The sequence below is a fragment of the Nyctereutes procyonoides genome, unplaced genomic scaffold (assembly GCF_905146905.1).
Source record: "Nyctereutes procyonoides isolate TBG_1078 unplaced genomic scaffold, NYPRO_anot_genome, whole genome shotgun sequence".
Lineage (NCBI taxonomy): Eukaryota > Metazoa > Chordata > Mammalia > Carnivora > Canidae > Nyctereutes > Nyctereutes procyonoides.
In genome coordinates this window covers 3,035,179-3,061,567 of record NW_026575152.1, presented here as the reverse complement: position 1 = coordinate 3,061,567, position 26,389 = coordinate 3,035,179, and the positions used below count along the sequence as shown (strand labels likewise).

Sequence of the window (26,389 nt, the reverse complement as noted above, 5' to 3'; positions counted from 1 at the left end):
ATCTTTATTTACTAGCTACCTCTTGTTCTACTACTTCTTTGACTATATCATTTCAGGACTATGTGTACAAAGCACAGTGAAGTCACATAAAGTTTTAAAACATGCAAAGAAGAAATTTGTTTATATGTTTGCTTTGCTCAACAGAAATTAAGATTGCTGCTCCATTCTCTGGATTTATATTTATCAGTTATATGTTTTTAATCTTTCAATCTTTATGTGTCTTTTTATTTTTGCTTACAAAAATTTTTGTATCCTATTTTCATTTCCTCTTTGTCTTTTATTTGCTAAGTTTATTATATTATTTTGTTTCAGTTTTTATCCAGGGTTTAATTCTGCCATCTTATTTAATGCTTTTCATCCTATAATGTATGTGCTCTTTTAATGAAATTATATAAAATTGTCTTCTGGTGTTTTGAAAGTTACATAGACTAATTTTATTGTTTTTCTTTACTTTAAGAAACATATCAGATAATTTCTCTATCTTGAATGTATCAGTGACTATACTTCCATCTTACAAAAGAAACACATCAGTATACCTCATGGCTTCTGTTCCCTCTACCTCATCTTGTATTACTAATATCTGGAATATTACTTCCAGTCACATATTTAAAGTTTCTCTTCTGTCTCATTATTCATTTGTGTAGTAATTTAAAATAATATAATGTAAATTTAATTATGTATATAGACTTTAGAAACATTTATCTTATCCAGTTCATTGTCTATCTTTGAGGTACGGCACTCCTCAGAAGTCCTAGTAATTCATTTACCCTGTGAGCTTTTGTATTACCTGTGGAATATTGGCTCTTTGGTCTTGGAGAAGCTCCATAAGCCAGACTATAATCTTTGTCAGTCTAGGCTAGTTCAAGATTTGTATATATGAAGGGTAGGCATGAGGCATTAAGGCACTAGCAACCAAAGTTATCATTCTATTTTACAGCTCCAAGCAAGAAACAACTCCAACAGGATTTCACCCCTAAATCCAACTTCTGAAGGCAGTTTTCAAGATTGTATTTTACAAACTCTAGGGGTTGGATCCAGGAAAGTAAAGAACCGAAGGCTCCCAGACTGTCAGCCCCCACCACTTTTACCTCATGCAGAAAGAACCTTGCCCGCATAGATAATAACCACAGTAGTGGTTTGAGAAAAAGGTATAGGTAATGATTGTCCAAAGGGAAGGAAGTGGGAGGATGGAGTGAAGAGAGACAAAGAGAATTTAAATTGTTCTTTTTTCCAGCTTCTGTCTACCCTAATCTGTGGGCTTCCCATTCTTCATACAGAGTAATTTAAAATCCTGCTTTTTATTACTGCTGCTGCTCTTAGATTTTGTATTCTGTATCTCCCTATTATGTCTTCAGCATTATTTTTAGAAGTGCTAACCAGCATCTCCTGAAACTTGGACATCTTGTTGAACACATTATTTTTTGTATGTGTGGATGGTAGTGTTGTATCTGTATTCAGAATGCGTTATTTATATAAAGATTTTTGATTTAGTGGTTTACAATTTTTTTTCTATAACTCTTTTTGCCCTTTTAAATTTTGCACATGTTTCTTCATTTGCTTTTATGAATTTACATCTAGAGACTTCACAGCTAGACAATACTATTGTTGAGTTGAAAATCTATTTTTACAATGAGAAAATCTCTACTTACGATGAAAATAAGTATTCTAAATACTGACTTTATAAATATTCCTTTGAAAGGATACTTAAATGGAGTGTGAAAATGCCAAGCATCAGCTAATAAATCTTTGTAAGAATTTCTGTCCATATGCAATTTTTATTTATTTTATTTTTTAAAGATTTTATTTATTTATTCATAAAAGACATACAGAGAGAGAGAGAGAGGCAGAGACGCAGGTAGAGGGAGAAGTAGGCTCCATGCAGAAGCCTGATGTGGGACTCGATCCCGGGTCTCCAGGATCACTCTCTAGGCCTAAGGCAGTGCTAAACCGCTGAGCCACCCGGGCTGCCCATATGCAATATTTAAATGCTTTGATAACTCATAAATATAAAACCTAGAGTAAATAGATAACATGTGATGAGACTCCTTAAATCCCATCTAAAATCTTGTTCTTTTGTGAATAAAATTGAATACTGTAAGTAAGACCTCTTTTGTAGCCTAAATAATCTCTACACCTTATTTGAATGAATTAAACCACCTTGTAATTTTCAAACTATAATAGCAACCCAATCAAAAGGAAAAAAAAAAAAAGTCATATGTTTGCCAGTAGGAGTACCTGGCCTTGTATTGGAAGTGCCAAGGCAGCAAATAATGTAAGACAAGTATTACTCGTTTAAACTCTAGTTCATTTTATCGATTCCCCTCACTGCTCTAAAAAAGCAACTTGCTTTATTCGCGGAAACTGACTGTACTGTCCCCTTTGGCTCCATCTCTCCCTCTCCCTTTTTTCCACCCCACCTCCTTTTTTTTTTTCTTCCTCCTCAACCTACTTCTCTTGTTACTGCCATTTCTTTCACCATTTATTTCCTTCCCCTTCCTGATATTTTCCCCTTTTTTCTTCCTATGCTTCATTCATTATTAAGTAGTAGTGGGTCATTTCTCTACTTACAAGTACCAATGATGGTTATGTTTATTTTTTATCGAATGCTTTCTAGGTGCTAGACATGGTGCTTAGCTTTTTAGAGTTGTTAGTCTTTGGCATCCTGTTATGTCTAAATATTTGTGCCCCCCTCACTCCACTAATTTATATATTGAATTCTAACCCTCCAAGGTGATAGTATTAAGAGGTAGAGCCTTTGGGAAATTATTAGGTCAAGAGGGCAGAGCCCTTATGAGTAGGATTAGTGCCTTTATAAAAGAGACCTCCGAGAGGTCTCTTGACCCATCCACCATCTGAGGATACAGCAAGCGGGTGCTGTCAGGCCTTCATCAGATGCCACATCTGCTGATACCTTGACCTTAGACTCCCCAGCCTCCAGAGCTATAAGAAATAAATTGCCACTATTGATAAGCTACCCAGTCAATGGTTTTTGTTTTGTTATAGCAGCCCACACAGAGTAAAATAGATGTGATAGAATTTGTGTGTGTTTCTGTTAAAATTGTACTCTACCAATTTTTAAATTAGGTTCAAATTAATGGACTAATGAATTTAGATTAATATAGATTTTAAAGCTCTAGAGCTATGTGTATAAACTTGGAATAAATAGTCTGTACATACTTTATTCCCATGTTGATTTAGATATTTTACTAAAAATAGGGCCAATATGCAATACTGCAGGAATAAGTATTTAAAAGAAAGTTGAAAATGGAATAATCCTAAAATTTTTCATAAATTTGTTTAATCTATTGTTATTCTTTAAATATCCTGGCTTTACTCTTTCCTTCGCATTGGAACACCAACCAAAAAGTAGACGGTCCTTCATAACAAACTCAGTAGGTGTTACCATATACAACAATGACATTTAGGGGTGAAAACTGTCTTTTTTAATCATTAAATTCTGTATTAAATTATTTTACAACAGATTGGTAACATTGCACTGAACCTAAACTTGCTCAATCTCTCTAAGAATAAAGTAAGTTGCAAGGTTTGCTTTGCTCAGCTCTTTCAAAAGGATAAAAAAATGTGAAAACATTTGTATTGTAATTGCAGGAATCGAATTAGTTTCACTTTATAGAGCCAAAAAGATGCAAAATGTGTAACATCATTTACATTTTAAATCCCAAGAATTTTGAGCCAAGCAAAGAAGGTGAAGTAAACATACTCAGGCTTTGAGTGAAATTTAAAAAACAAAAACAAAACACACACACACACACACACACACACACACACAAAAGGTACTTTAGAGGACTTATCAGATTCCTTGAACAGAAAGTTGTGTTTCTGTTTTGTTTTGGTTAATGTGTTTTTTTTTTTTCCTGGAGTTTATAGTGTCCTGCAGATTGGTAGACCAAACATCCAGAGACCAGATTTTGAAGAACCAGAAAAGTCATGCTAAAGAGTTTTAAATTTACCTTGGATTTGTAGAAAACCAATGAAGCATGATCTGATTTTATTTTAGAAAGATTAGTTTCACTGCAATGTCAGACATTTAATAAGTGAAACAAAGCTGGGGGTAGAGAGTACTGTTAAAGGTTATGCAGTGGTTCTGGAGAAAAATTATGAGAGCCTGGATTAAACACTGACAGTTAAAATAGAAATGGTTATCTGTGAAGTTGATTGAGGAAGATAATTTCTTGGACTTGTGATGAATGAAATTGGGATGCTAAGCATCCAGAGTGACTCGTAGAGTCTTTATTGGGAGATTCTTTGATAATTATACCTTTTACTGGTACAGAGAATCCAAAAAGAAAAAGAAAAACTGTTAGAAGATGACAAGTTTTGTTTAGAATGTGCTGAAATTGTAGTACATGAGAGTTATTCAAGTAGACATGTCTAGCAGGCAGTTTGACATGAGATAGATGTTCACATAAGTTGCATAGATTTTATTAATAAAAGGAATAATAAAGGTTAATATGATATCTTTGATAAATTTGATAGGCTGTGTCATAGCTTTTATTAATAGTTTTATTAATTCAACTCAACTTCAGTTCTTAAGTTCTGGAATCATTAGGACTTTTGGAATATCCTCAAAACTAAATATATTTTATTAACCAATATGAAGGGAAATAAATATAATAGACAAAGCAGAAAATGGATTTAGTTCATACGTCTCTTGTATTATTCTCCTTTGTTACAAGGCAAATATGAACTAAAATAACATTATGTTCAATAATCTAGCTAATACATTTTTCAAAATAGAAATTCAGTGCTGGGAGCATTGCTGAAAAATTGGTGCATATATTTCTAGTGTCTTTTTTAATTTATTTATTTTGCTTATTATGATCTTTGGAATACACATTAGAGTATGTATCGTGATCCATAAGTGTGTCCAAACTATTTGATTAATTTTATTCTCTGGATGCCTGGGTGGCTCAGTCGGTTAAGTGCTTGCCTCTTGATTTTGGCTCAGGTCATGATTTCAGGATCGTGAGATCCAGCCTCGCATCAGCTGGGAATCTATTGGAGATTCTCTCTCCCTCTCTCTCTGCCCCTGTCTCCCTTTCTCTCTTTCTCTCTCAAAGAAATAAATCTTCAAAGAAAAATTTAGAGTCACCTGGGTGGCTCAGTCAGTAAGTGCCTGCCTTTTGATTTTGGCTCAGGACATGATCTCAGGGTTGTGAAATCTAGTCCCACACTGAGCTCTGTAATGGGCGTGGAGCCTTCCTGGGATTCTCCCTATCCCTCTGCTTCTCATCACCTCCCACTTGAGCTCTCTTTCTCTCTCTCTCTCTCTCTCTCTCTCTCTCTCTCTCTCATTGTTTCTCAAAAAATAATTTTAGGGATGTCTGGATGGCTCAGGTTGGGAAAGGGATCCACTCCCTGTAAAGCAGTGAACTGTGATAGATTGATCATATTGCATTACCTGGAAGCTCTTGCTATAATGTGCTAAAGTGGAGGAAAGTGATGTTCCCAGGAAATAATGGATATGTCAGGGGAGGAATGAGGAGTTCTTGTTAGAAAAGACTGACGTCTGCTACCATCTGAAAGATAATGCATTCATGTAAAGATTCTTGGTGTTTGTAGCCTAGTTATTAGCATTTTTTGTAGCATTCAGCAACCTACTTCATATGACTCCTCTTGCCACATATGTTCTTAGATGCCTGTCAGTTATCTCCTTTCTAGTATATTCAGTATGTCTGATTCACCCTTATTCTAAAATCATTTTGCTTTTTCTCCCATTCACTCCCATTGCCAGTCAAACCTGCTTCTCCTGCAGTCTTCCCATATCAGAAATGCCACCACTTTCCTCCCAGTTTGCTCAGAACAGAAAGTTGGAGTCATTCTTGACTTTTCCCTTTTCCTTTACTTATAAAGTAAATTACTCACTTTCATATCTAGCTCTTACTTGAGTCTGAAAAATATATAGGACTCTATCCCTCCTGCCAAAAGTATTTCTTCTAGATTACTTCATTACCTTCCAAATTACCATCTTCCCATATCTTCTTTACCTCTGTTTTCTTCTCCATGTAGCAGCCAGAATGATATTGGCTAAATACAATTGAATCATACTTAAATGTCTATGGTTTACACTGAACTCAATATAAAAGTCAATGCTTAGGTGACCTACAATCATCGGATGCCAATATTAGATGTCACTTGCCCACAAGTTCTGGTTACACTGTACTTTTTTCAGTTTCTTGAACAAATGCCTGCATTTACCCATCATCCCCAACTCCCTGAGCTTTATCCAATCCCTTTCTGAAATAATTCTTTTCGTACTGCATGGCTGTGTCTTTGTCCCATAGATTTAAGCTGTTAAATTTCCTTACTAAGGCACATTCTACCATCAGATATAATTAAAGGGTATCTTTCATGTTATTCTCTCTTAAGAGCTCCTTGTTTCCCTTTATATCATTTAGCAATATTTGTAACTTTATGCCCATTGGTATGTTTCTTTATTGGAAACCTGTCTTTTCGATGAACTATAGGTAGTGAAACAGCGAGGAAACAATGTTTTACTGAGACACCTGGGTGGCTCAGTGGTTGAGCATCTGCCTTCGGCTCAGGACGTGATCCCAGGTCTAGGGATCGATTCCTGCATCGGGCTTCCCTGTAAGGAGCCTGCTTCTCCCTCTGTCTATGTCTCTGCCTGTGTCTCATGAATGAATAAAAATCTTTAAAAACAAAGTGTTTTGTTTACCGCTTCCTGTGTAAAAAGAGGATGATGTTTAGCACTCCATACACACCTCTCAAGAGAGAGCCTGTACCGCTTCTGCTACTGCACCATTTGCACAGTTGTGTCTTATTCAGGGGTTGGATTCTGAAATGGCTCTTAGTGAAAAATTGGCAAAAAATTTCATAGAAATAGTTGTATTGGTAAATATAAAATATACAAAATAATGAATATCTATTAAAATAAAATTGTATTGGATTTGTAATTACAGAGAAAAAGAGTGAGTTCATAGTTTAATTTGTATAGTTAAATGTACTATAATTACTGGTGGGTGAATTAATAGTTATAGATACTCATTAAATATATGGAATCAATAAATTATAAATACTCATTAAATATCTGGAGTCCACTATGCCCAGCTTTAAATGCCTTTGCCTATAATTTCTTTGTAAAAGATGAATAGACATCCAAAGCCACTAAGTCCTTTCATACATAATACCTTCAGATTCTGTTTTACTAGATTTTGCAGTTTAGATATACATTTATGGGGTTATATTTTATTTATTTATGTATTTATTTACTTGTTTATTTATCTCTTTTTATGAGTGTGTTGAAGGAAATTTGAAGGATAATGCATTTTCCAATGCTAAGAATTTCTTGAGTTTGCCAGTAAAGTTTGATCTGTGTCTACAATTTGTCTGGCCAAGTTTGATTCATGACCACCATTGTTTTCTAGCTGATTGTCGACCTGTAATGCTGTGCTGATTCTGCAAGTCTGTAGTGATTTTAATCTTGTCTCCCTTATGCTTATGTTTCCCGGATACTGTCATCAGCATATTGTTGTTAATGAACGACTGCCTTGAAGACTTTTATGTCACTTCTCAGTTTAAAAAACTTTATAATACATTAAAATTAAATCAATAGCATAAAACAAAATGCTCACAGTCCCCTGAAGTGAATCTTTTCTTCAAAACAGGAGTCTTTTTTTTAAACCACAATGACAGAGTGGTTTAATGGGCAGAGTGTTCTATCCGGACTTTCCTGAGTAAAAATACCAAGCAAGAAAAAGCTAGAACAGTCTTTTCTATACTTTCAGGATGTCAATTTTAATATTGTTGGTAAGTTCCTGTTTCTGTGATACAGGGCTTGCTTCTTTTGTTTTTTTGATTGTTTTTAGTAGTAACAATTTTTAAGGTTGAATTAAGGTCCTATGGTTCTAGGATCAATACTACTATGACTCTGCTAGAACTCCCTAATAACTATATTGAAACTCCATTTTTCCAAATTGATTTTGTGTATGTCTCTGTGTGTTAGAGACTGAAAGTGGCAATAAGCAACATCCTTATTTATCCTCCTAAATTCAGAACTAATTGCAAAATAGAAGATTAAGATTCAGGGAAATTGACTTATAGTGTCATCTAACCTGGATTGAAATGCAGCCATGTAAGCTTTTAGTACATTCTTATCTGAACTGAAGTCTGTAAACTTATGTCTGGGAAAGCTGAGATTTCATCTTATGGATAGGCCATGTTACTAAGAAATAGAACAGGTTTATTTATTCCAAGATCACCTACTAGTTAATAAATGAAGAGGAGTGAGTGAGAGGTAGGACTTCTGCTAGAAATCCCCTTCTGCGAATATGGGCCAAGGGAATGGAGGGTCCCCTGACAAGTAGAAGGTGTATGTTATAGACCAGGATGTTATTAAGGGAATGTTTGAGACTTGATGTATCAGAAAATTCTCCTGAGCCCTATTTCCTATAGAAGACACTTCTACATTCGTTATTTTTTTCCCTAATTATCTTCACTGGAAGAATCACCTTATTAATTTCTCACTCAAAATATACAATTCAGGCAAGAATGAGGATGGAGTACGTAAGCTTTTTCTTGGAAAAAAAAATTCTGTAACACTTGGATGGCTCAGTCAGTTAAGTGTCCAACTCATGATTTTGACTCAGGTCATGATCTGATAGATCATGGGATAGAGCCCTGCATTGGACTCCAAGCTAAGCAGGGTCTACTTGAGATTCTCTCTCTACCTCTCTCCCTGGCCTCCCCCCCATTTGCACTCTCTTGCTCTCTCTCTCTCTCTCTCTCTCTCAAGTCAATCAATCTTTTAAAAAAAATCTTAATCAATTCATGAAAATATTTCTCACTTGATGTTATAGCACCAAATCCTCAGACACATGTTGGATTTGTACCATTTCTTTAATTCTCACTTCGGTGTCTCTGCTTCTCTTCTTCCTCTTCTTCCCTTTTTCCTCTGTCTCCCCTTCCTCCGCTCCCTCCTTCCCCCCTTCTTCTCTCCTTCCTCTTCCCTCCTTCTCCTCCTCTCTTGTCCTCCTGCTCCTTCTCCTCCTCCGCACAGCCTAGAATTACTAGAATAACCTCTTAGTTCATATATCACTTGCAAGCTGTCCCTACTTAAATTTATATACCATAACAAATTCCAGAAGTTTTACTAGACTTGTCATGTCACTAATATTAAATTCCCTATAGCAAATGCTTTTGCAGTATATCAGCTTCTCCAGCTGGTCTCTGATGAATCCTCTCAAACCTCATGCATCATCTCTCATTCTCCTACTTCATTTATTCAAAGAAGTATCAAACACCTAGATCGTACCAAAAACTACATTAGGTTGTGTGGAGTTGATATGGCTCTAACTAGGCATGATCCTTGCCATGAGGAACTTACATGCTAATGCAGAAGACAAACAAAATATAGGCAAACAGTCAAAAGAAATAACTGGAAGTTGAAATGAGACATTTAGTAAAAATATTAAAAGAGAATCACCTGGAGATAGAAATCTACTTCAAAGATTGTGTCTCTAAGGCAGTAACACTTAATATGAAGAATATTTCAGATGGAAAAAATAGCATGTTGAAAGTTCAAGTGTAAAAAATCTTGCCCCACTCAAGCAACTGCAAGAAAATGAGTATGAGTCATTTCTGCAAGGGGAAGATTGGTATGAGATAAAATTAGCATAATGAATAAGACCCAGGAAGGGCAGGAGCAGTATATCACTATAAAAGTTTGCTTTCTTTATCATATAGACTAGAACTTTTTGATAGAAATACAAAACAAATGGGGCACTTGGGTGGCTCAGTGGTTGGGCATCTGCCTTTGGCTCAGGTTGTGATCCTGGGGTCCTGGGATCAAGTTCCTCATCGGGCTCCTCTCAGGGAGCCTGCTTCTCCCTCTGCTTATGTCTCTACCTCTCTTTCTGTGTCTCTCATGAATAAATAAAATATTAAAAAAATAAAAAACAAGCAATAAATTGTAGTTATTTATATAATTTAATATTTCAATACATTTTCTTTAACTTAATGCATCCAAAATAGTATCATTTAAGATATAATAAACATAAAGTTGCTTATGAGATATTAGGGTTTTTTTTATACTTAGGTCTTCAAAATCTTGTGTGTTTACATTTACCACACATTTCAGCTTGAACTACCCACATTTCAAGTGGTCATTTGCCACATGTGGCAAGTGGCTACCATATTGGAATGGGACATTAATAGGTTTTAAGCAAGAGAAGGATGTGATCTGAATTACATTAGAAAATCACTTTGGAATGGAGAAAGTATAGGTTAAGTCAGGAATACCAGTTAAAAGGCTTTATTAGGGGATCCCTGGGTGGTGCAGCGGTTTGGCGCCTGCCTTTGGCCCAGGGCGTGATCCTGGAGACCCGGGATCAAATCCCATGTCGGGCTCCCGGTGCGTGGAACCTGCTTCTCCCTCTGCTATGTCTCTGCCTCTCTGTGTGTGTGTGTGTGACTATCATTAAAAAAAAAAAGGCTTTATTAGTTTCCTCTGGGTGCTGTAACAAAATACCATAGATTGACTAACTTTAAACAACAGAAATTTATCTTCTCTCTGTTTTAGAGACAGGAAGTCTGGGGTCAAGGTGTCAGTCAGCAGGACCATGTTCCCTCTGAAAGCTCTAGGGAAGGGTCCTTCATTGCCTCTTCTAGCTCCTGGTGTTGCTGGCTGTCCTTATAGCTTGACTTATGGATGATGCATCACTCTAATCTCTGCTTCTATCTTCTTATGCCCTTCTATAAATGTGTTACTGTGTCCAGATATCCTTCTTCTTATAAGAACACCAGTCATATTGTATTTTTTTTAAGATTTGTTTAATTAGGGCAGCCCCGGTGGTGCAGCAGTTTAGTGCTGCCTGCAGCCCAGGGCGTGATCCTGGAGACCCTGGATCAAGTCCCACGTCAGGCTCTTTGTATGATGCCTGCTTCTCCCTCTGCCTGTGTCTCTGCCTCTCTTTCTCTGTGTCTATCATGAATAAATAAATAAAATCTTAAAAAAAAAAGATTTGTTTAATTATTTGAGAGAGAGAAAAGAGAGCATGATGGGGGAGCGGGGAGAAGGAGAAGCAAACTTCCCACCAAGCAGGGAGCCCAATTAGGACTCCATCCCAGATGCTTAACCAACTGAGCCACCCAGGTGCCCAGTCATATTGTATTTATGATTCATCTAGATCCAGTATAGCCTCATTTTAACTGGATTGCAGCTACAGAGAACCTATTTCCAAATAAGGTCACATTCACAAGTTTCAGGTAAACGCGAATTTTTGAGGACCCTAGTGAACCCAATACAGAGGCTAATGGAATAAAAGAGAATGGTAGCTTTTGTCACTGTGCACAGATCCATGCTCCATTTCCTTGCATGTCTCTAGGTAGTGGATCCGGAGTAGTGATACTAGATATGAAAGAAAGGATTGTAAAATATATTTCAGAAATGTAATTAGCATATGTCTTGGATGTGAAGAGCCCATGCCCAAACAATCTGGGTCGTAGTTCTCAGTCACAACTTCTCGCGTAACTTTTCTGATACGTCACTGAATGCCTATTATTTTTAACCCAGGAAGTTTGTGTTCCTAGCTTCTAAAGTCATCTAACTCAAAGACATCTCCTTCAAGCCCCTTTTCATGAGGACTTTGTAATTAGCTCCACCTTAGTGAGAAGGGTATTAAACTAGAAGAAATGAATTAGCCTGTAACATGCATAAAATAAATTAAATATATATTTGTTTAAACTACCATTACTGAAACTACACTGGAATTTATATATAGTACAACATGCTCTTTGAAAAAAAAATCTGAAAACGAGAAGAATATTGTTAGGACTGAAGCAAAACATCATTTGGTTCTTGTTGGAAAAAAATTCATATGCGTTACATCTAGAATATTAAATATAATTATCTGGGTACAACTATCTCCAATAATTTTAATCTCCAGAGATATGAATTCCCAATTTACATTTTTGATGTATCCCCTTCTTAAATGAAGTAACCTAAACTCTCTTAAATCTGGGTATATTTTCAGTTTGCATAATTTCTCATGGGTAATGAACTCCATAAATTTAAAATACACTATGTAATGATATGTAATCTTTTTGAAAAAAAAATTGCTTCCAATGCAGTCTTAAAGTGGTGGGTTGTGGAGGATGTCAGTTTCCTAGTTTAGGTATCATAAAAATAAATTTGTTATTTAGACATTTGTTTTAATGATTTAGTGGACATATCCTCCTTCTGTTTGGCTTTTTATTTTTGGCCCATTTAAAAAATATATATAAACATAAACATAAAATAAGCCCCCTATCCTTTTACCCTTTTCTGCAACTTTTTCAGACTTTAGTTGTTTTTCCTGAGGTGTGGTGATCAAAAAAAACCCAGAGAATATAATAACAAGAAAGCTGCTAACATTTGTGAGATTCAGGGCAAGAACATAAATGTGGGGACGCAGAGAATGTTAAGTCTAAATATTAAAATTCTAAATCAGAATTTAAAAACTGTTGAATATAATATGTTCTGTCCTCCTCTCTTGACAAATATGCTTTTCTAATGACTTGGAAAGTCATATTCCAATTATAATTTTGTGGACTCCATAGCATCCTGGGTAGCACCATGGCCCTGACTCCTGCCTAACCTAGCACCCAATTATCCTACATTCTGTCCCTCATGGCTTTATGAGTATACCTGTGATTGACCCAGTGAACACCCAAGCTCTGCACCAAATATCTGCCCCATGACCACACTTTGGGCAACCCTCAGGAGAACCTGGTCATGTCCTAAACTGGAGGGTGAATTCCAGGGTTCTAGAATATGGTCAGACAGGAAACCTGACCTTTGTGGCACTTATCCCCACAGAATACCCTCCTCATAGGCAGAAAATGCTGAGAGAACAGCAAGAGCAGGGTACTGTAATGCAAACATCCCTTACCTAATCTCAAGGACAATATTGACCAATAGAGCTATTTAAATATATAGCTAATACTCTTCTTTTTTTTTAATCCCAATATCTGTTGGTGAAATTGGGTAATGAGTACATAGGGACCCTTTGTGTTATTCTCCCTTTTTGTTATATGTTAGCAATTTCCCATAATGGAAAGTAAAAAAAATGATATTAATATATTTTAATGTTGGCTTGATAGTTCCAAGAAATTGTATGTTCTGTGTAAGCAGTTATGAATTGCTTGATCTCTGTTGTGCTTGTTTCTAATTCTACTGATGCCTTCAGTAATATGCTCTTAGTACAGGTGGGTGAAGATAATCAATGTGATCTCTATAATACAGCCTTTGCACTTCTGAGCTCATCTTTGGACTTGGTATTATTAAACAATCCTAATGATTTTCCCTTTAATTTTTTACTTTTGTTGTACTTAAATTGAATTTATTTTATTCAAATTTATTTTATTTTATTTTATTTATTTTATTATTTTTATTCATGAGAGACAGAGAGAGGCAGAGACAGGCAGAGGGAGAAGAAGGCTTCATGCAGGGAGCCTGATGTGGGACTCTATCCTGGGACTCCTGAGCCGAAGGCAGGTGCTCAACCACTGAGCCACCCAGGTGTTCCTACTTTTTTTTTTTTAATAATAAATTTATTTTTTATTGTTCAATTTGCCAGCATACAGAATAACACCCAGTGCTCATCCCATCAAGTGCCCCCCCAAGTGCCCGTCACCCAGTCACCCCCAACCCCCGCCCTTCTCCCCTTCCACCACCCCTAGTTCGTTTCCCAGAGTTAGGAGTCTTTATGTTCTGTCTCCCTTTCTATTTCCTACCCATTTCTTCTCCCTTCCCTTCTATTCCCTTTCACTATTATTTATATTCCCCAAATGAATGAGAACATATAATGTTTGTCCTTCTCGGATTGACTTATTTCACTCAGCATAATACCCTCCAGTTCCATCCACGTTGAAACAAATGGTGGGTATTTGTCATTTATAATGGCTGAGTAATATTCCATTGTATACATAAACCACATCTTCTTTATCCATTCATCTTTCGATGGACACCGAGGCTCCTTCCACAGTTTGGCCTACTTTTCAGTTTTAAAAAATAGTTTTCCTCCAGGTACCTGTCGGACTCAAGTCAGTACTGTCTGTGACGCTTGATCTTGCTTGCAGTCATGAGTTCGAGACCCACGTTGAGTGAAGCTTTGCTCCTCATTTCAGTACTATGGAAACACTTTAATTAAATCTGTAGATCCATGATCCAAGATCTAAATTCAGGATTATACTATTTTAGGCAGTCTTTGTATTCTTTTATTTATTTATTTTTAAGATATTCATTTTTTTCTGATTCATACCTATTTTTTATATTGCTTTGTATGTATGTGTGCAAAATTTGCAAAAAACATGGATGCTTTCATGTGTTTTACTTTATTTATTTTTTATTTTTTTAATTTTTTTTGTGTTTTTTTTTTTGTTTTTCACTTTAACCTCAAGGTATACGTTCATATACTAGCACTGTAATCACTATTACATATATTTTGCATTTCAGCCTCTTAATTTTATTAATAAGAGTACATTTTTTATTATAGATTCTAAAGTTGCATGTAGGCCCTCATGTTCTTTCTTTTTTTTTAAATTCATTTGCCTTTTCATCTTGAATTCACAATATTCTGTGTAAGTAATTAAACTTATAATTTAAAATAAATTGGAGTAATTTCTTGGGATTATTGAATATTTTCTTTTCACCTTCACTGCAGTTAGTTTTACATGCATAAATTTTTAACAGCTATAGTAGATGAAATAGTTATTAATATTTAAGGTATAAGTAAATTATGTCAGATAAACTGCTAGATGTTAAAATATTCATAATTATTTTATTAATCAAGAGAATAATAATGTAATTAAATACAAACATATTCTAAAATAAGGATAAATAACTGCCAATATTTAACTCTCTTAGTCATTTAAGATTTCCTTTTCAAAGCCAGTTAGCTTTTTATGGTTTTATATCCCTGCCCCCCCCCCACTTATTTTTTGCCACATTTCCTCTTCTCCAGTGCATCTTAAAATGACGGGTACTTTACCTGTGCACACATGAGAGTGCAAAAATTTACATATATCAGTGATACCTGTTATATTTTTTATGCTCAGGCATTTGATATGTTTTTGATTATTAAAAATTAAATTTAAGAATTTTTAATGAAATTAGGAACTTAACCATTTTCTATGGACAACATATATTGTAGAGACAGAGTCTATGACTACCCAGTGCATAAAACACAAATACACACACATCAGCAAATTTTTACCAACTTAAATTGAGTTATTGTAAGATTACTCTACTTGAACTGATTGATAATATCATTGCTATCATTAGGATTTCATGCCTTTCAACATTTAGTTTTTATTTCAGTTTGCTTTTGCACATTTTGCTTCTAATTTTGTATTATAACTCTGTATTAATTTATCATGTTATTCCTAACTCATACTCCAAAATGCATTGCTGGCATTGCTTATTTACAGTATGAACATTCTATGGAATTACAGATTTTACAGGAAATAAAGATCCATAAGCAATCTCAAATTGTTTTTGCAGCAAAGAAAAATGACTTAATAGAGTCTGCAGAAGGATATACACAGGATGAACTAAAGAACAGTTGTATTACCATACATTTGGTATATAATATGCATCTTTATAGAAAGTAAAGAAAGAATATCAGGGTTTGGAGATAAGGAAGGCTTTCATCTTGGCTGTTCCACTGACTAGCTTGTGTGACCTTCAGCAACTGATATCAGTTTACTAAGTATCAATTTCCTGCTTTAAAAAGGGACAATGATACAGACATTGTATGATCCTCAGAGGATCCACATATATTATGCTATATGGTGCTTGGCATGTAACTACATTCTATTAAGTGTCATCTATTATTGTTAGTTGTTGTAGTAAAGATTACAGAATGAGAGGGAATGTGAATATAAGTATTCTTGTTAAGTTTGTAAAGTATATATAATTCTTTGGTTTATATGCATTTTTATATAGTAGCTAACTTTTATTATACAGATGTTATTAAATTACTCTTAACATCAGATAAAATTATTTGGAAACTTGAGAAAAACTATCACATATATTATTTTGTTTTTCATATAGTGATGTTATGTAATATTAAAACCTCCACATATTCAGGACCAAGATTAGGCAGAAATGTAAAATAATATCAAATATAAATAATGAAATGTCTGTTTTTCATCCCATAATTTGGTCATATATATGCATATATATATAGTTGTTTTTTACAGAATCTGCTAGTCTTCTTTCTTTGTGTTTATTCTAAGCATACGTAGGTTTTATTAATCTTAAATGAGAAAAAATGCACAAGGGTTTGGTTTTTTAAGAAATATGGGTACTGTCATTGCTTGGAATGGAAAATGTAAAAATAAATAGATATTTGTCAGAGGTATAGATTTATTTATAAAATTTATCTACCAGAAGCTGTTTCAGTACTCCTCTATCCCTCTGGGAGAGGTTAGAAGAAATTACAATGTTTGTTTACATAGGAAAATACCAAAAAAAAAAAAAACCACATTAAATCACATGTGTACAGGAATTCTATACTTTTCTGGCACAGACTTGTTTTAACACTATAGTGTTATTCCTTGCCCTATCATAGTCTCCACTTAGGCAAGTTTGAACTAGTAGATGTTTATATATATCTTTGTCAGGATCTCTGACTTCTAAATATTTGCAAGTGTTCTTGCCTAAGAAAGAATCCTCATCCCTTCTACTCCAGCTTGGCTAATAATAATAATAATTCATTTTTCTAGTCTTAGCTAGGATGTCAGAAGCTTCTACATTTCAATTATTTAACTCTCTTATATGTTTCTTCTGCAACTCAAGAGCGCACCCCCCCACACACACACACACATCCCTCCAGTCATCTCTGTACTCCCTTTACTTTTATATATTGGATAATAATTGTTTTTAATATCTCTGTCTTTCACAGTGGAAGTTTTTCATAAAAGGGGCTATCCTTTTTTTTTTTTTAATTGAGATGGATCTTTTTTAGTATAGTTGACACACAATATTACATTAGTCTCAGGTTTACAACTCAGTAATTTGACAAGTTTATATATTAGGAGGGCTATACCTTTTTTTTCCCCTTTTATGTCTCTTGTACCCTGAGCAAAATCCATAATATGCATTTAATAAAAATTATGGCTGAGTTAAGGAATATGAAACATTTGTATCATGAAGGTGAAATGTCTTTTTCTCTATAGTGAAATCAACAATTTAAGTAAATACTTTTATTATATTAAATCAGTGTGAAAAAAAATAATAAATAAATCAGTGTGAAATTAAAAGTATATGATGATGTTTTATTTCTATTTTTCTGATATATTTGCTTGCATAATTAAGATATATTCATTTTATATAAATAAAAATTATTAGCAAGCTCACCATCTAATAATAGCTATTTTATGATGTATTTTCTATTTGATTACAATACTCTTTTTATCTCATGTAAAATTTATCCATTCATAAATAGCCATTAGTCTTGCAGAAATGCCCCATGGGCAATTATCTTCCAACAGGTATGGAGACTTTTTTAATCTTCTAATTGTATGTTACAGAAATTTATCATAAACTTTCATATATTATCCTCCTACTGTTACACCAAACAAAATATTTAATCTTTATATACACCTAAGTCTATTAGAAACTTATAATTTACTCTCCACATTTGAATATAGCATAGGTATATGCATAGGTATACCTATGAGTGCATAGGTAACAAATAATTTAAATATGACATATTTGTTGTTGTGAAAATGCCTCCAAAAGAAAGTAGCAATGAATTCCTTTAGAAACGCCTTTTTTTTTTAATTTCTGAAAGTATTCTTGATGTAGAACTTGTTTGTTTTGCCTTGATTAGGCTATTGGTTATTGAAGCTGTTTGAATTTTTTGGTTTATCATGACTTGAATTTTCTAAGTCTTATAATTCAGACTGATGAACCAGAGTTTACCAATCCTTCTCACTCTTATCTTCAGGATTCGAGGCCTTGAAAACAGAACTGGGAGCAAAGCATAATGGAAGAAGCATTTGTTGTCTATTCCTCCTTGCCTCTTGCTTTAGTGCATAGATTCTAATTCATGTGCCAATATTTGTACATCTGGAGATTTATAACAAAACCTGCTTTTCCAATACTTATTATTCCAACCTATTTCAGATACAAATATTTTTTTCTAAAGATCCTTTCAATGATAACAAACTTTATCACTTCCTTTGCTAATTACTACTTCTTGCTCCTCTTCCTCAGCCTAAGTCTAAATAAACACAGCTTGTTACTTCTCATTTTAAACTGAGTTTGCAAAATGTGGCCACATTGTCACTTATCCTTTTCAAACAGTTAAGATCGTACCTCACTTGCATGACATCTTTCTGAATTACCTAATCTCCATTTCGTCTGAATAGAAGCATTAGTAGTTTTATGGTAAGGAAGCTAGAAGGTCTGAGACATTAATAGTCCATAAAGGGTTTTTTTCTGTATTTCAATAAACCATATAAATATGTTTACCTAAATTATGTGTGTAATTTGTTAACTGTGATTACTTGCAAATTTCAGGCAGAATTAAGGAAAAGAAAGAGGGGAATGGGAAGGGATAGGAAATAGGAAGGAAGGTAGAAGAGGGGAAGGTAGGAAAGTTTTCTTCTTAGGTTTGTGATGACCACCATCTCTTTCTGGAAAAAAAAAAAAGATGAATTAAATCAGTTTTTTTCTTTAACAGATTATGTGATTATTTCATTGAGCGGTCAAAAGAAAAGAAAACAAATTATCCTTTAAAGCAAATTAAAGTAAAAACAGAATCTAGTAGAATCACATGAGCTTATTTAGAAAATTTGTCAAGATATTATACTTTCTAAATTATATTATTCTCATTAAAAATGGGTGATAATAGTAGTAAAAATCCCAAGGTGAGATATGATCATATTAGTACTTTCAGATGTACCACGCACGCAGTAAACACATCTCATGATAACTAAGCTCAGGATCCTCTTTTAAGTGATATATCTAGGAGTCAGAATAGAAGTCCCCAACCAGAAGCTCAGTCAAATTAGTAGACCAGAATGGGTGTGTTTGTATTTGAGATAGGAAATCCCAAACTTTCTTCATGTATTACTTCCCTACCTAGTTATAACAGAATTAGTTACAGTGTCAAATCTCATGTAGATTCCTAAATGTGTAGATTTGAGGAGAGGATTAAGAAGAAAAAAACAAATTAAAAAGAAACTAAATGGAATCCACTGAATAGTATTATTTTTTGGATTTAAAGGTAAATGCTCTGAAACTAGATCAATAAAATCCTATCAATTCAATTTACAAATAAAAACAAAACAGTGAACAAAACAAATAAAAAACAGTGAACAAGAAACATAGTATAAGCATTTGGTCCTGGGTTTAAGCAATCCTGGCTCTCTAGTGTTCTGTGGTTCTATCACAGTAGTTTCTGTACTAAAAGATGCCAAAGGTGCAGTACTTATGGCTAGAAAATTAGAGTTATGAATATTTAAGCTTATATGCAAAACACAGAGCAAAGTATACATGCAGATAATCATGAATTGTACACAAATTTTAATAAGTGGAGAATATTAGTGTAGAAGCACATGACTTACCAATGTCGTTTCTTTTTTTTTGATTTTGTAGGAAAAAGTCCAGCATTTACAGAAGGCTTTTGCTTCAAGAGTAGATAAATCCACACAGACTGAACTTCTAGGCTATGATGTAAGTAGCTATATAAAACCATTTTTATCTTCTTTATTGGTATTCAGACATCCACAGCTTATTTACCTCTGTTACTGCTGTGTCCATGCATTGATTTAATAGGATTTAGTGGCTCACCATTCATCTTTTGCTCTTAAATAATCCCCAAATACCTTCTGGAAGTGAAAAAGATAATTACAGGCACTGACTAGCATACCAATGTCTTATTTTTTTTTTTAAACTAGCATTCCTCATATAGTCTTTTGAATTGGTGAATTTGTAGACATGTAGATGATACATATTAAAATACCAGAACAATTTATTTTTAAGTACTAATTTATTTATTAACAGTTTAATAAAGTTATGTTCACAATCACCAAGGGCCAGGCACATCATTTTTACATTCTGTTACATAAAAGGAAACAACTTTGCAGAGAAATTTACAATACTATTTTAGCTTTTGGGCTTCAGTGCAGGCTGCAGAAAGTAATTTAATTGAAAGTTAGCATTTTTTTCTTAGTGTGAAATACTTGTTGAATTGTCAAAATAGGATTGTAAAACATGTGTTGATACAAGATTGCTTCTAGTAACACTGAATGATTTTGGGTAACTTTGATATAAATTCCTTATCTTTTCTTAAATGAAGCTATGAGATTTTCAGTTTGCCTAAGTTCATGACTTTAAACTTACTTTTAATAAAAATATGAAGGAATTTTTTTATCCTGCATCTAACATTTGTCAGAGTTCTCTCTTCTATTTAAAAATGATAATATTATTTTTAGCAGTTTATTGACAAATAAGATTAGAAAAGATGATTTTAAGTTGTTTCACAAAGGTGTATAATGATAAAATGTAAACTTATCTGCATGTCCTTATTATATTAAATGACATAAATATGATTGTTACTTTTGTATCGTCTTGCAAATTATAGTGTTATATTTAACATAAATCTACTTGTCTCTATTAGGAAGTAAACTAAGGTTTGAATTTTAGCACAACTTGTTTTCAGCTATTTATATATATTCTTTTTTATTTAAAAAAAACATTAAAAGCTATACTTCCGAGGTTTTGTTACATTCATTTTAAGATGTTTATTATAGATATCTAAACATTCTAGATATCAGTATGGTGACTTCAGTACTTCTTTTTTTTTTTTTTGACTTCAGTACTTCTTGCCTGAAAACCAGTGTTATATATGATCTAAGTAGTGCTAATGTTTCATATTTTAAAGTAGAAATGACTTCTAAGTTCAAAGAGGATTTACCGCAAGTATTTTAATGTTTCTCTCTTTTGAAGGAGTATTTTTTTGTTTAAATTTTTTTTTGGGGCAGCCCGGGTGGCTCAGCGGTTTAGCGCAGCCTTTGGCTCAGGGCATGATCCTGGAGACCCGGGATCGAGTCCCACGTCCAGCTCCCTGCATGGAGCCTGCTTCTCCCTCTGCCTGTGTTTCTGCCTCTCTCTCTCTCTCTCTCCCCGTCTCTCATGAATAAATAAATAAAGTCTTAAAAAATGTTATATATATATTATTTATCAGTACCTAGGTTATAAGCTCAGTATGTATTTTACAAATAATTACCTATGTCTTTTTAAATCTGCAAGCCAGTTATCCAATAAGACTGATAAATTAATAGTTTCCATTAAATCGTATTCCAACATAAGAAAATTAAAAGTTAAATAAGTTCCAGAAAAGTGAAGTTATTTGTTCAGTACCGCATGCTCTTTGTGGAAGCCTAGTTATTAAAAAGTAATATATTCTTAAATAAGGAAAGAGGAAAACACATATTGGGACTCAAATATCCCAATTTACTCAATAAGGAAATGATGTTTGGGAGACTCAGCTCCAAATTTCTTTCTTTTTTTTTTTTTTTAAGATTTTATTTATTTATTTGAGAGAGAGTGAGAGAAAGAAAGCATGATCAGGGCAAGAGGCAGAGAGAGAAGCAGGCTCCCTGCTGAGCATGGAGCCTGATATGGGACTCCATCTCAGGACCCTGAGTTCATGACCTGAGCCGAAGGCAGATGCTTACCTGACTGAGCACCCAAGCACCCCAACACCAAATTTCTAAAGGACTGAATAAAAGGATAGAATGTGAGATCTCTAGCAATATTATTGACTGCAAGTGAGAAATAGTTACTAAGAGACAAATGGTACCTGTGGGGAAATAACTAAATAGTATCGTGTATTTGCCTCTCTATGACCCATGATGTTCTTATTTCTATGAGATTTGTTATATCAAATCTAGATAGTTCTTTACGTAAATAAAAATTTAAAGTAGAGCCATGAACATAGTTAATTCTTATTAAAACTTTTTTGTTCCTATCTTCTCTTCATATCTGACAATGAGAGTTTAATGTATTTTACTCAGTTGAATTAAGGCTAAGAATAACAATTTCTTGGTAACGAGTCCTTTCAGGATCCCTTTGTATAAGTGTCTGGTATGATTTAGGTAGCTGTTAACAAAGAATAATAATCTGTTCTAAAGTTTTCATATTTTAATTTCCTGGTGATAGATTCTAGGATATAATTATCAGAATCAGAAAGGAATTATCAAAGATATGCATATAGAATATCACGCCACTAACTGGACATAATTGTCCTAATAGACTTTGGGACATTTTATATGGAAAACACTGGGTAGGGAAATATTTTTAAAAAGCAAATGAGAAATAAGAAAAGCATTTGAAATGTGATAAACTGTGTGACTATTTGGGAATATGTGGCTCATCAACAACGTATTTTTCTATGATTGGGATGTATTTTCTATACTTTTCATTATCTATTCGTAAATTTTTTACTTTTTCTTAGGCAATAAGAATAATCAATTATCCTTTGACTTATAATATTTGTTCACAATTTTCTCAGGAAATAGTCTGACATTTTGTTTTTTCATAAATATATATTCACATATATGCTATATCTACCTAACAATTTGCAATAGTGTTTGCCAGAGAAAATTTGAAAAATCTTGTACATTATCAATGATTCTTATACTCTCTTGCTTATTTTCTAAAGCTGTCAGTATTAGTCACAAATTGTTTTTTATAGATCAGTATGGATCATGTTTCTATATAAATGTCAGAATAAAAGAGACTACCAGTATCTTTTAGTATAATTTTCTTGGAAAGATAGTTGTTACTAAACATTTCGCCTAAAATGGGAAGTAGAATTCTTGAAAGACTTTAATTATAATGAAAACTATTAAAATAAATTTCTGAAAATCCACTACAGTGAATAAGTTCAAAGATTCATACAATAAACTTCTATATAACAGATTTATCAGGAAACTTGAAACTAATGTTACTGTACAGAGTGCTTTGATTTCTAATGCAAAAGACAAAAAATTTTAAAAGTAAAAACAGTATCTCAGCAAGGACCTATAAACAAAATAGCTCTTGTGATAATGAGAGAGATTGTTAAATAAATGATGAATGTGTCTTCAATAATCAATGCTAATTTAACCGCTTTCACCTTCTTCTGTCTACATTGATTACAAGATTAAAGAATAATTTCTTAGGTGTCATTGTGTTGTTAAAACTAGATACAGTCAAGTAGCAATGTTGCCAATTGCAGGATTACACTAAGAGGTAGAGATTTTTCTGATTACATCAACTGTATAAATAAATGCTTCAGCATAGAATTTATATCTATCTATAAATATCAGTATAGTTGGAGCCTCTGGAAATAAAATTTTTGGTTTAAATAATTGGAAATGAATAAGCAAATGCAATGAAGATCTTATGTACTGACAGGGCAAAAATTCAGGTACTTTTTAAAATTTGGCATCTATATGGAGAGGTTTTTGGGTTGTTTTTTTTGTTTTGTTTTGTTTTTACTTCTTTTTGATGTTCAACAGAAGCTTAAAAAAAAAACAGAAGCTTATCATTTTAAATGTAGCTGATTTACTTTAAGTATAAATTTTCTTTTCAATTAGGCCTGAACTTGACTAAGAACAATCACAGGACTCTAGAGGAATCTTCCCTTAATTAGCATATATTTTATACACATATTTAATAAGAAGTGTTTATTAGCTTTGAACTTGCAAATTTTTTGTTCATATTTCTTTAAGAGTTTTGATGTTACCAGGTATTTCATCAAATATTATTAACCACTGTTACTCTTAATATTATTAATGGTTTTCATTTGGCTATTTAAAACTGACTGAATTGGGCATCAAACATATATTTTGTCTGAATCATGTGTCAGTGAAGCATAACTCAGTTTAGAGAAGTATGATCATACCAGTATATATTTTGAAACATTTTAACACAGGTTAAATGTGTGGGATTTGCTTTATAAATGAAGTTTTCTACTAACATGCTAGAAAAATAATATTAGCTGCATTATGAATACACATTTGGAAGGAAAACTCAATGCAGTTGTCTGTGTAGTCTCAGTCTATGCTACTTTTCTTAGATTTAATTTTGGAGACCCTCCTGATACAGTTAATAGTGTCCAGGGAATTCTAACAATATGAGATTAGTTCATCAGTAAGGAGTAAGAATGATTAGTTTTACCATAATTGTTTTATTAGCTATTAGAGCAAGAGAGTATTTTGTGTTATGTGACTATATTATGTCAGCCTATGGATTAAACCTAATTGTAAGAATTGAATAATTATCAATTAGGCTTTTTCATCCAGTTGCTAATAAGCCATAGTTTGTTAAAGCTATCTATTTTGGATCTATTCATTGCAGTTATTTTTTCATAAATTCAGCACTTCTGATCATGTCAGTGTGCCCCAGCATTTAGCGGATGAGTGCTTTCTCCTCACATACTTCATTTATTTATATTTACTTATATCAAGTATTTCTGTTTGTTCTCATAAACTTGAAAAATCAAGTTTAAAAACTGATATATTCCAGGTTTTCTTTTAAGCTACAGTTTTTCATGTTACATTAAGGATAACTTTCAGACAAAAACATCAATTAAAAACACAAGAAATATGATCATCTGCCATAGGTACTTGTTAATACTTAGTGGAAGAATCACAGCTTATTCAGTGGTAAAGTTTTAAGGGTATCATTTTTGAAAATCTATACATGCATTTCTTCAACAAATATTATTAAGTGCCCCATGAAAGCCAGACTCTGTTCTAGGTACTTGGGATACATCTTTTAATGAAACCACAAATATTCCCTCATGAAGCCTGCATTTTTTGACAGCATACTTATAATAAATAATAAATATAAGTAAAGTATAATATGTTAGAAGGTGCTAAGTACAATATAGACAGGAAGAATAACACAGTGAAAGGATAATTGTGAGTGTAGGGCTAAGGGTCAAGAAAGACTGTGATAGGGCAGCCTGGGTGGCTCAGCAGTTTAGCGCTGCCTTCAGCCCAGGGCCTGATCCTGGAGACCCGGGATTGAGTCCCACGTCAGGTTCCCTGCATGGAGCCTGCTTCTCCCTCTGCCTGTGTCTCTGCCTCTCACTCTCTGTGTTTCTCATGATTAAATAAATAAAATCTTAAAAAAAAAAAAGACTGTGATAGGAAATTTTAAACGGTGATCTAGAGCAATCTCAGGGTGAGATGTAAGACTTGAAGGTGGTGAGTTAAAAATCACATTTAGTGAGAAATCCTTTTGTGATATGCTCCTTGAACACCCCTCAAAGACCTTCAGTCAATAAGAACAAATTGCTTTGTCTTAGCAGCAACCCTGGGTAAGAAAGGTGGGTTTCATTTATAGGCCATGTGGCATGAAAAAAAAATGCATTCTGTACCATAATACCCTAGAATCAGAACCCCTGCATCAAGAGACTCACACTAGAGGAACACAGACAGCCTGAGGGAACAGCCTGCTCAGGCTCCTCCTATCACTTCCACTTAGCAGAAGCACTGAGAAGAAAGTGAGGTCTGATCAGCCACACCATGTAAATTGCATTCACTTTCCTCTCTCTTTATTTTGCATACACTTCGTCATCCTCCTCTCTCCTGTACCACTCTTCTCCCAGCAGGCAGAGTGAATTTAGATACTTTAAATGTATAATTAGACTTCATTGGATATCAGAGGTATGCCACTAAAGCCAACAAATATGGAAAGCACTCAGTAGTTACTTGGTGAAAAAATAAATGAATAGGTTAACTAAAAGACTATTACATTACATTAATCCTGAAGATCTATAGCAAATAAGTATGCATTGTTTTATTTCACTCACATAAAAAAAAAGTGCATTTGTTATTCTATGTTATCCTGTGTTGTTTTGTTATACATAACAAATATTTCAAAATGGCTACCTTGTGCCTTTTAGAACAAAGCATTAAATGCAAATCAACTCAGATAACCAGTGATTTTAAAACATGAGTACCATCATGCATTTTCCTTCATAATATTGCATTGAATGCTTCCTCCTAAAATCCTGAATTTTTATCTAGGAGCCAGATCATTCCTGGAATGCCTCCAGGTTTTTATTTCAGCTCTGACTGTGCAGAATCAGTATTACTTAACTGATAGTCCTTTTGTTAAGAGAATTTATAGTAGAAATCCTTTGGGGAAAAATAGCAAGGATGGGTATTAAAAAAAGCTCTTGTAATTGTAAAAATATTCATCAAAATAAGAGAAGGAAAATAACTTTCCCTCTACTCTTCTAGGTTCTTGGCTGAGTCTTACCTGTAATAAACAGGAGAAGAACAAATTTTGTGACATGTATACCTCCTCTATAGATGGGAGATACCCAGAAAAACTGAGTAACTCCCTGAAATG

The 26,389-nt window shown here is 33.7% G+C and overlaps 1 protein-coding gene across 2 annotated transcripts in view; it reads left to right on the top strand.

Moving 5' to 3' along the window:
• CCSER1 (coiled-coil serine rich protein 1) overlaps window positions 1–26,389 on the top strand; it is a 756,597-nt gene that overhangs the window by 707,576 nt on the left and 22,632 nt on the right. For both annotated transcript variants that reach the window (XM_055313237.1, XM_055313238.1), the window contains exon 9: window positions 19,631–19,708. In XM_055313237.1, coding sequence (XP_055169212.1) covers window positions 19,631–19,708 — 78 coding nt within the window. The remainder of the gene's footprint in view (window positions 1–19,630; window positions 19,709–26,389) is intronic.